Source organism: Rhinoraja longicauda, chromosome 32 (assembly GCF_053455715.1).
Source record: "Rhinoraja longicauda isolate Sanriku21f chromosome 32, sRhiLon1.1, whole genome shotgun sequence".
Taxonomy (NCBI): domain Eukaryota; kingdom Metazoa; phylum Chordata; class Chondrichthyes; order Rajiformes; family Arhynchobatidae; genus Rhinoraja; species Rhinoraja longicauda.
Genome location: NC_135984.1, coordinates 16,762,364 through 16,774,159, shown reverse-complemented (window position 1 = coordinate 16,774,159; position 11,796 = coordinate 16,762,364). Strand labels below are relative to the sequence as shown.

Genomic DNA, 11,796 nt, shown 5'->3' with positions numbered 1-11,796 from the left:
ATTTGGAATATTTTGGAGGACCAAGAACCAAGAAAATGAGTTGCTGGTTTTGTAGAATTCTCTATTGAGTCCTGAAGGGTTCAACATGCACAAATTAATGCTTATGAAGGGCCAATTACAACAGTGCAGATAAGGTTTACACAGGAGTTACTGAAACACTCAAATCATGTTAAACCCAAACCAATTTACATTGCACAATGTGCAATAAAGCAAGTTTCTAGCAGAACCTGACAGGTCAGGCAGTCAGCATCTATGGAGGGAAATGGACAGGTGACATTTTGGGTTGGAAACCTTCTTCAATATTGGAGTAGAGTTCTTCCAGCAGCTGACTTTTTGATCAAGGATCCAATGCCTGGAGTCTCGTGTTTACACTGAAAAATGTTTCAGATTTCAGGACTGTTACTGAGAGAAACAAAAAGATCTTGTTTGTGACATTATTTGCATGGAAGCATTTGGCAACCTCATGTGAATTTTGATCAACTACTCAAAGTCCTCCGAGATCAGTTTGTCTGTGTCCTCAAAAGGTACACTTATCGCAAACAGCTATCACATGAAGATTGAACATTTAAGTCAGCTGTATCTTTACTGCATCTCTAAGTATGTACAACAATATGCTGCAATACCTTTTCCTATTAATTGTTGTATTTTCAGTTTTTAAGTATTGTTTAAAATGATAAGATGATAAGTCTGAGATACTGATGCTGTCCCCAGGAAAGACACAGTCTATGCTAGGTCTGACCAAGTGGAGGGGTTGTGGACAAGCAGCTCCTTAGAACGGGGAACTTGGATTCATTGGAAGGTTGGCGAAGTTGACCTTAGACAAGTAGAATATCCAGTTCGACAAAACTAGCAGGGCCATACATTCAGTTTGAGCTAAAAGAAAGACACAAAGTGCTGGAATAACTTGTGTTCTTTTGTTTGCCTTGAAAGTATAAAACATCTGGGTAAAACATACATAATATCATCAGGTAGACACAATTTGCTGGAGTAACTTCAGCTGGCGAGAATGTTTAGCCCCTGCGACCTACGAATGCTCAGTCGAAATACCGAACTCGCTTATTAACTATCAGATTCTTGAACTACTCTAATAATAATAATAATAATACATTTTATTTATATAGCGCTTTTCATATACTCAAAGATGCTTTACAGAGATTTTGAGAACATAGGGAAATTAATAAATAGATAAATAAGTAAATAAATAAATGAACAGAGAAAGGAGACAGTAGGTGAGGTGACCTTCAGTGGTTGAAGGCAGTACTGAACAGGTGAGACTTCAGCGATGTTTTGAATGTGGTGAGTGTGGGGGAGTCTCTAACGGTTTGGGGTAATGAGTTCCATAGGGTGGGAGCAGCGATGGAGAAAGCCCTGTCCCCCCAGGATCTGAGTTTAGTCCGGATGTGGGGGGATAGGAGATTGGCAGCGGCAGAGCGGAGGGTGCAGGTGGGAGTGTGCCTGTGGAGGAGGTCGGTCAGGTAGGATGGGGCCAGGTTATGGAGGGCTTTGTAGGTTATGAGGAGGATTTTGTACTGGATTCTCTGGGGGATGGGGAGCCAGTGGAGTTTATAAAGGACGGGGGTGATATGGTCACGGATCGAGGTGTGTGTGAGTAGACGGGCAGCGGAGTTTTGAATGTATTGAAGTTTATTGATGATTTTTGAGGGTGCGCCATAGAGGAGGCTGTTGCAGTAGTCCAGACGGGAGGTGATGAAGGCGTGGATGAGGGTTTCACTTCCCTACCAGTATGGAATTTGCACTGCTGTGGTTAGTCTACATGATTTAGTTTTTGCATAATCATGAACTATTTCACATCGAATAACTAAATTTATTACATATTGTTATGTTCAACACGGCATAAAGATAAAGTACACTCACACGTTTGTTGCCTGAATCACACCAGCCTTTATTTACCCAGCATTCCTAGCTCAAGGAACGCCCACTCATTAACATGGCACATGAATATGCATGAATACATTACACTGCTCTCCCTTTTTTTAAGTATTAAATCCAAGTACTCAGTTACAATTTTGGTATTGTGATACTTGATTTACATCAATACTTTTAACCATATTTACAAATTTAACCTAGTTACTGGTTTGCGGTTCCTGCCTGATCGTTTAACAGTAACAGGTGCAACAGGCATAACAGATGTACGTGTAGACTCAACTGTTAGCTTGTTTGGCTCTATGTTAGTACGCTGACCTTGACTAGAGAAGTCTGTTTCTTTATCTGTACTCACTGAATTTTGTGTATCAACCACAATAGTCTTTTCTAACTCACTTTCAGATGAATACTCAGGGATTAGGAATTCATGCTCAGTTTTCGGTTCGTCTTTGGCTGGAATCATTTGATCCACGTGAACACTTTTGATCTTGTCTCCAACATCCACTAAGTATCTTTTTGTTCCACACACTTCCACTATTTTCCCAACATCTCTTTGTCTCGACTGGACTTGTTGGGAGGACTGAGCACACGAACTTGCTCATCTGGCTTGAAGTTCCTCTCCTTTTTGTGGAAGTCAAAGTGGTGTTTTTGACTTAACTGTTTTTGCTCAACTCTCGAGGCCAAATTGGGTTGAACTAGACTTAGGCGTATTCTTAGCCTTCTCTTCATCAACAGTTCTGCAGGTGAATAACCCGTAGCTGTGTGTGATGAAGTTCTGTACTTCAGCAAGAAACTAGCCAAACGATGTTTCATGCTGAGCTTTGAACTACCCTGCAAAACCTGTTTCTTGAGAGCCTCTTTGACTACTCTAACAGACCTTTCCGCCGCCCCATTGGAGGCTGGATGGTATGGAGGAACAAGTGTGTGTTTTACCCCGTTACGCTGCATGAACTGTTTGAACTGTTCTGAACGAAACTGAGGTCCGTTATCAGAAACAAGTTCTTCTGGTAAACCATGACATGCAAAAATTGATCTCAATTCGTCTATGGTACGCTCAGCAGTAGTGCTTGACCCCATATGCTTAGCCTCAATCCATTTGGAATGACTATCTACTAGCACCAGAAAATTATCATTACCCTTTTCACAAAAGTCTACGTGAACTCTCTGAAACGGTCTACTTGGCCATGACCAGGGTTGCAGTGGTGTTTTTGGTGGTTTACTGCGGCAATCTTGACACACGCTACATTTGCTCACCAGTGACTCAATGTCACTGTCTATACCAGGCCAATACACAAAACTTCTAGCAATTGACTTCATGCTAACTATGCCAGGATGTTCGGCATGAAGTTCGTACATAATCTTGTTTCTTAAAGACTCTGGTACAACCACTCTATAACCCCACTTTATGCATCCCTGCTCGCATGACAATTCGTGTCGTCGATTATAGAAAGGCTTCAGTTCCGAGTTTGATCCACTCTCGACTTCAGTCCAACCATTCAATGTCTGTTCATAAACACTCTTCAGCACAGTGTCCTTCACTGTTTCAGCTGCAATTTCTGTTGCAGTCACTGGAAAGTCTTCATCTACAACTTGCAGTGTGTAGATTGAGTTCTCGCTTCCCACATCAGAGTTCTCATGGGGCAATCGGGACAACGCATCTGCGACTGCGTTGCATTTGGAGCTTCTGTACTCCACCTTGTAGTCATACTGGGACAACAGAATTGCCCAGCGCTGTATCCTTGATGCCGCCATGGAAGGTATAGCTGACTTGGGACCCAGTATCGTGAGTAGTGGTTTGTGATCAGTCACAAGGGTGAATGGTCTGCCAAGAAGAAACTGGTGGAATTTCTTGATTCCGAACACAATGCTGAGTGCTTCCTTCTCTATCTGTGCATAGTTGCGCTCACTTGGTGATAGGGTGCGGGAGGCAAAAGCAATAGGTTTTTCCTGTCTGTCATCCATTACGTGGCAAATCACTGCACCTACACCATAACTTGAAGCATCACAAGCAAGTTTCATCTCGCGCGTCGTGTCGTAGTGAACAAGGAGTTTGTCACTTGTCAGGTTTTTCTTGCAGATGTCGTATGCATGTTGTTGTATCTTTCCCCACATCCAATTCTCATCCTTTTGTAACAGATGATGTAGTGGCTTTAGCACGGTTGCTAAATCTGGAAGGAATCGTGCATAGAATTGCACCATCCCAAGGAATGATCGTAGCTCTGTCACATTGTTGGGCGTTGGAGCATTCACAATTGCTTCAATTTTCGCCTTCACTGGGCGCAGTCCGTTGGAATCTACTTTGAGTCCAAGGTAGACCACCTCTGATTGTGCAAATGCACATTTGCTCTTTCGTAATCTTACGTTGTGGCAGTTCAATCGTGTGAGAACTTGCTCGAGTATCTCCAGATGTTCTTCCATGCCCACTGTGAATATCAGTAGATCATCCTGGTTGCACACACAGTTCGGAATGCCTTGCAACATTTTGTCCATGACGGACTGAAAGATTTTCGGGGAAGATTTCACACCATAGGGCAGCTTTGTGTATGAATACAAGCCCTTATGTGTGTTGATGGTCAAGCACTGCTGACTTTCTTTGTCAACATTGAGTTGGGCATAAGCATGAGACAAATCCAGCTTAGTGAAGACTCTTGCTCCGCTAAGTTCTGCATACAGATCCTGCGAGGTTGGCAAAGGATACTGTTCGTCATCAACAACTTGGTTGATTGTGACTTTGTAGTCACCGCATAGTCGAACAGTTTTGTCAGCCTTAAGCACAGCCACAACTGGCGTTGCCCAGTTGTTCTGGTCTGTCTTCACGAGTACTCCATTCCGCTCCAACCTGTCGAGTTCTTCCTCCACTTGTTGCTTTAGCGCATATGGTACCGGTCTTGGTCGATAATATACAGGTGTCGCATCTTGCTGCAGTCGAATGTGTGCAGAGTATCCTGTTATTCCCGTGTAACTGTCAGCAAATATTTCAGCGTGTTTGCTAACGACATTTTCAAGACGTGATTTGGACACATCAATGCTGAAAATGTTCTTCCAGTCTAATTTTATTTTACGCAGCCAATCCTTTCCAAGGAGGGTCGGTTTATTTCTGTAGCTGGCCACTATGATGGGCAGTGTTACATGAATATGCATGAATACATTACACATATGTATTGTTGTGGTTGTATCTAATGGTTCTGTAAAGCTGCAGCAAATAATTGTTCTGGTTTCTGTGACAAGTAAACTCTTGACATCCCCAGGCTCCACTTCCCTTTTTTTCAACATTACACTTCCTTTTTCTCATCCTCCACCACATTCCACGCCCCGGCTTCACAACTCACTAATAACCCACTCTCCATCCTCTCTCGCCTTTACTCACCCACCTCTTCTCATCTCCTCCCACTCTCTCGTGCTTAAACTGTTCCCAGTATCATGCCCACTTTCGCCCTTCCTCTCTCCCTCCTCTCTCTACTTCTCCCTCGCTCATTTTCCTTGTTTCTTAAAGTCATAAGCGATAGAAGTAGAATTAGACCATTCGGCCCATCAAGTCAACTCCGCCATTCAATCATGGCTGATCTATCTCTCCCTCCTAACCCCATTCTCCTGCTTTCCCCTCATGACCTCTGACACCTGTACTAATCAAGAATCTATCTATCTCTGCCTTAAAATAATCCACTGATTTGACCTCCACAGCCTTCCATTGCAAATAATTCCACAGATTCACCACCCTTTGACTAAAACAAATTCTCATCTTCCTACGTACTGTTTCCCACATATAGACACCCGCATTACGCCATAGGTGACTTACGTATGCTCGCACTTACATAAACAATTCTGTAAACAGTGCCTAGTGTAATCTAGGTAGTTTGTTATTGCCGCAACATTGTATGATCACTGGTAGACACAAAATGCTGGAGTAACTCAGCGGGACCAGCAGCATCTCTCGAGAGAAGGAATGGGTGACTTTTTGGGTCGAGACCCGAAACGACACCCATTCCTTCTCTCCAGAGATGCTGCCTAGCCCGCTGAGTTACTCCAGCATTTTGTGTCTACCTTCGATTTAAACCAGCATCTGCTGCTCTTTCCTACACACTGTATGATCACTCAAGTTTACACCAGAAGCGAGAAGGCAACAGCGTTGGTGCTTACCCACAAGGCCCCGGATGAGACAGTTAATAATCTCAGTGAGTTATTTTGGGCAGGGAATGGGGATGGTGATTATTAAGGGGGTGGACACATTAGAGACAGGAAACATGTTCCCAATGTTGGGGGAGTCCAGAACCAGGGGCCACAGTTTAAGAATAAGGGGTAGGCCATTTAGAACGGAGATGAGGAAAAACTTTTTCACTCGCAGAGTTGTAAATCTGTGGAATTCTCTGCCTCAGAAGGCAGTGCAGGCCAATTCTCTGGATGCTTTCAAGGGAGAACTAGATAGAGCTCTTAAAGATAGCGGAGTCAGGGAGTTTGGGGAGAAGGCAGAAACAGGGTACTGATTGTGAATGATCAGCCATGGTCACATTGAATGGCGGTGTCAAGTCAAGTCAAGTTTATTTGTCACATACACGTACAATACAATACATCTTTATTGTCATTGTATGAGATTGGGAATGCGCCTCCCATACGATGCAATAAATTAATTGGCTAATCAGTATTAATTTAAACAACCCAATGAAACAAATACAAGATGTGCAGTGAAATGAAAGTGGCGGATTGTGCAAAAAAAACCCCAATTACAGCATAAATGGCTCGAAGGGTCGAATGGTCTACATGGTCTATTGTCGCCCATTCCTTCCCTCCAGAGAGATGCTGCCTGTCGCGATCAGTTACTCCAGCATTTCGTGCCAATCTTCGGTGTGAGCCAGCATCTCTGCAGTTGCACATAATTCCCACACTAAAACTTCCCTGGGTTTTGTCCAACTTTTCTTTGGGGGGGGGGGGGGGGGGGGGCAACAAACCAGAGCTGCTACCTGGAGCTCCAATCAGAACACGGCCCCGCTGTTGCCTGGCCAATGACAAGGCGAGGTGGGGGCGGAGAGCGCGCTGATTGGCGGAGGCGCGGCGGCCTGGACTCGCTACATGACTCGCCCATTGTGCGGCAGCCAATGGGAAACGGCCGGGGCCCCGAGCCCGGGAGCCGGAAGCGCCGCTCACCCTGGGCTGCTGTGTTGTTCCAAACACTGCTGCTGCACAGAGCTGTTGCTGCTCAAGCTCAACGCCGCTGGTCTTCATGTTCAAGGTGTTCTCACAGAAGGGATCGGCGCCCATGCAGATCATTGCAGTGAGAAGGGAGCATGTGCAGAGGATTGGACTCTTGCTTCTGATTGCAGTGGCTCTGTTGTTGTACAGACTCAGGTACTGAGTGTGCAGGACTGTCTAATGGTGGTGTCAGCCTCTGTTTATTTAACACACACACAGACCCAGACCCACACACACACATACCCACACACACATACAGACCCGCACACACACAGACACCCACACAGACCCGCATACACACACACAGACACACCCACACAGACCCGCACACACACACAGACCCACACACACCCACACATACCCCCACACACACACAGACCCACACACACCCACACAGACCCGCACACACACACACACAGACCCACACACACCCACACAGACCCGCACACACACACAGACCCACACACACCCACACACACACACACAGACCCGCACACACACACACCCACACACACACACACACACACAGACCCACACATACGCACACGCACACACAGACCCACACACACCCACACATACCCACACACACACACACACAGACCCACACACACCCACACAGACCCGCACACACACACAGACCCACACACACCCACACATACCCACAGACCCACACACACCCACACATACCCACACACACACACACACAGACCCACACAGACACACACACACACACACACACACACACCCACACACACAAGACCCACACACACATACCCACACACACATACAGACCCCCCCCCCACACACACACACACAGACCCACACACAGACAGACAGAACCCACACACACAGACAGACAGAACCCACACACACAGACCGACACACACAGACCCATACACACAGACCCATACACACAGACCCACACACACACACCCACACACACACACCCACACACACACACACAGACAGACCCACACACACACACACAGACACATACACACAGACCTCCCACACACACACGCAAATCTGTGGAGCACTCTCAAGAGGCTGCATGCGCTCTTTTTGCAAAGGTGCTTAGCCGGTAACCTGCACGTCTCAAGCTGATTTGGAGTTACAATGTATTTAAGACGGCACCTTTCTTAATTCAGTGACCCCATGATGTAATGTGAATACTTGGTTATAATTTATCATTTGTGTTTGAAATGGCTGCCGTGAATGAAATATGTCCGCGCTGGGCCGATTGAGAATACTGTCTTGGCAGCAGCATTAAATAAATCCAGACCTGTCGTTTGGCAACTTGCTGTAGTAACGAGAGGCTACGATCCAGTAGGTTGAAATTAGAGAACGGAGGAAATCGCAATCGCACGAAATGATCGTACAGTGAAACTTGGATGATTCAGTGGTTTGGTGTCGGATTGGCAGTTTTCTGGGCCATTGGACGTTATTTCCATTAATGCTCCGAAAAACCCCACTTAAGACGTTGCACAGTGTTGTAATAAACCTTTCAGTGAGTGGTGGAACTGGGCCCCTGGTCAATGGAAAGAAGGTGCAACAAGCATCGATTAGTGATCCAAACGTTGAGTAGTACGATAGCGGATTATCAGAGTTTTGCACTATGTATACATTGTGTGGAGTTGTAATTTAAGATGCACAATGAAACTCAACAATACATAAGGGGAGGGAGGTGATATTGGTGAGGGTGGGAGGCACATTAGTGTGTCAACATATTTTGTTACTGCTGGGATATCAAATGACAGTACAATGCAGACCTTGAAGAGACAATTCAATGTGCCGTCATTGGGAGTTAGAACATAACTACAACACAAGAACAGACCCATTGGCACACAATGTCTGTGCCAACCATGATGTTGAGACCATCTCTTATCTGCCCACATATTCTTCCATTACTGGCATACCCAGAGCCTATACAAAAATCTCCTAAATATCACTATCATATCTGCCTCAAACACCACCCCCTGCAGCACGTTCCAGCCATTTGCCAGCCTCTGCTTAACAAAAAAAATGGTCATGAATAACTCCTTTAAACTTTGCCTTACTCACCTTCAATCTAAGCCCTGTAAGGGGGGAGGGGGGGGGGGTAGGTTCTGACTTTCACCCTATCTATGCCTCTCATAATTTTATATATATCGGTGTTCCAGAGAAAACAATCCAAGTCTGTCCAACCTATCCCTGTCGTTATTAAACGAATTCAAGCAGAAAGGGTTAATGTTCAAGGGAGCATACAGGATTGCAACTAGCTGGCTGAGAATGTTCAGCAGTTTCACACAGATCATTCTGAGATCCAAACAACAAACACCAGCAGGATGTGGATTCTATTGTCTGGAGAGTTATAGATCATGTGGGTGGGAAAAGGTGAATCCCTTACAGTCAGTTTAGTCACACTGAAGAAGAGTTTCATCCTGAAATGTCACCCATTCCTTCTCTCCACAGATGCAGCCTGTCCCGCTGAGTTACTCCAGCCTTTAGTGTGTACTTTTATATGTTCTATATCCACTAATGCTCAATGAGACAAGTACTGTGTACAATGTCCCAGATGTTAATGTCACCACAGTTCATCACAACAATAGCATTACCTCCATGCTTTTGTATTCAATTCGCCCTGGGAGTAATAAATCAATTCTGTTAGCTTTCTTAATTACTAACACAATCTGCACACTAGTCTTATTGGAGTCACGCACCAGGTCACACCCAGTCACATGCAGTTCCCTCTGCATCTGTGAACTCTGCAGTCTCTCAATATTCGGATAGATGTGGGGTTTTTTTCAGCCAAAATGAATAATTCCACATGTTCTCATGTTGTACAAATTTGTTGAGACTTTGCCCACCGCTTAACGTATTTCTGTTCTTCCTTGCCCTCCTTGTGTTCTTTTCACAACTTCCTTCCTCATTTATTTTTGTGTTATCAATACATTTAACAACTAATCCTTTTAGTACCTTCGTTCAAGTCATTTGACCATACGTTTTGGTGCCGACATCCAAGTTATTTGATTTGTATAAAGTCAAGGCACCGATACCTGTCTGACAGTTTTCATCTCTGATTTTATGATAGTTGATTGAATTGGATTTGTCTTGTTTGTTGTGAACCGGTTACACTTGTGTGGTCTTCACACTGAGTAGATGCCAATGTTGTATTGTCACTGATATAACTCGGCTATTGTTTGGTTTGGAGATACAGCGCGGAAACAGGCCCTTCGGCCATGGAGTCCGCACCGACCCTGTACACAGCACTATCCTACACACTAGGGACAATTTACAATCTTTACTAAATCTAATTAACCTACAAACCTGTACGTCTTTGAAGTGTGGGAAACTGCCTTTTTCGGATTCAATTTTTGCCCTCTAGTATTTGATTTTTTCAATCTTGGAGGAAAAAGGTTCTGACCTATATATGCCTCTCATAGTTTTACATATTTCTATCCGGTGTCCCCACCACCATCGGTGTTCCAGAGAAAACAATCAAAGTCTGTCCAACCTCTCTGTCTGAAGAAGGGTCTCTATCCGAAACGTCACCCATTCCTTCTCTCCAGAGATGCTGCCTGTCCTGCTGAGTTACTCCAGCTTTTTGTGTCTTTCTTCGGTTTAAACCAGCATCTGCAGTTCCTTCTTGCACAACCTCACCCTATAGTTATTAGAACAAGCATAACTGGTTAATCTTCAAGGGAGCATGCAGGATTGCAACTAGCTGGCTGAGAATGTCCAGCACTTTCACATGGATCGTTCTGAGATCCAAGCAACAAACACCAGCAGGATGTGGATTCTAACGTCAGGAGAGTTATGGATCATGTGGGTTGGAAAAGGTGGATCCCCTGACAATCAGCCTCAGATGGCCTCTTCAACATGACCTCATGTTGTGTTTACATACAATAGTTTGGGGCATGTTTCAGAAAAGCGCAAGTACATTGAGACCAATAATGAAGCGTGCATAGTTTTTTTAGTTTAGAGATACAGCATAGTAACAGGCCCTTCGGCCCACCGAGTCAGAGCCGTACACTATCCCACACACTAGAGGCAATTTACAATCTTTATCACAGTCAATTAACCTACAAACCTGTACGTCCTCGAGTATTGGAGGAAACCAGAGCACCCGGAGAAAACCCATGCGGTCATTGGGAGAACATACAAACTCCGTGCAAACAGCACCCGTAGTCAGGATCGAACTCGGGTCTCTGGCGCGCGGTAAGGCAGCAACTCTACAGCTGCCACACCATGTCGACATCGTGTAGCTAATTCTGGAACAGCAGTTTTAAGTTCTACTGACAGGATGTCACCTGGACTTTGGGCCTTTGCTGTATCCATTGCTTTCAACTGGCACTTGATACCTTTTGGAAATTGGCTTAAGACGGACTTCTGTGATGTTAAGGATCTCGCGAAATGTGGGATGGATCAGCTTGTCGGCACTTCAAGTGCTTCAACTTTGTCTTCTGTGCTCCCCACTGACCCGGCTGCTGATCGTAAAGCTGTCTACTTCTGTTGTCTGGTTAATTGTCCACCACCGGTTGAGACCATGTGTGGCACGTGTGTGGAGCTTTGATCTGACCCCTGGCTGTGGGATCACTTGGCTTTGGCAATTGCATGCTGTTACTAAGCAGTCTTCCGTTGCAGTTTCACCTGATTGAAACCACATTTTCAGCTTCGTCTGGTGATGTACCTGCCATACTCTTCTGCATTCCTCAGTCAAACTGGGGTTCATCTCCAGGTGTGAAAGTA

At 45.1% G+C, this 11,796-nt stretch overlaps 1 protein-coding gene across 1 annotated transcript in view; it reads left to right on the top strand.

Moving 5' to 3' along the window:
- Positions 1-7,018: 7,018 nt before the first annotated feature.
- The window catches only part of LOC144608669 (beta-galactosidase-1-like protein 2), a 52,792-nt gene continuing 48,014 nt past the window's right edge, over positions 7,019-11,796 (top strand). Inside the window, exon 1 of the mRNA XM_078426656.1 lies at positions 7,019-7,224. Within this exon, the coding sequence (XP_078282782.1) occupies positions 7,100-7,224 (125 nt within the window). The 5' untranslated portion in view covers positions 7,019-7,099. The remainder of the gene's footprint in view (positions 7,225-11,796) is intronic.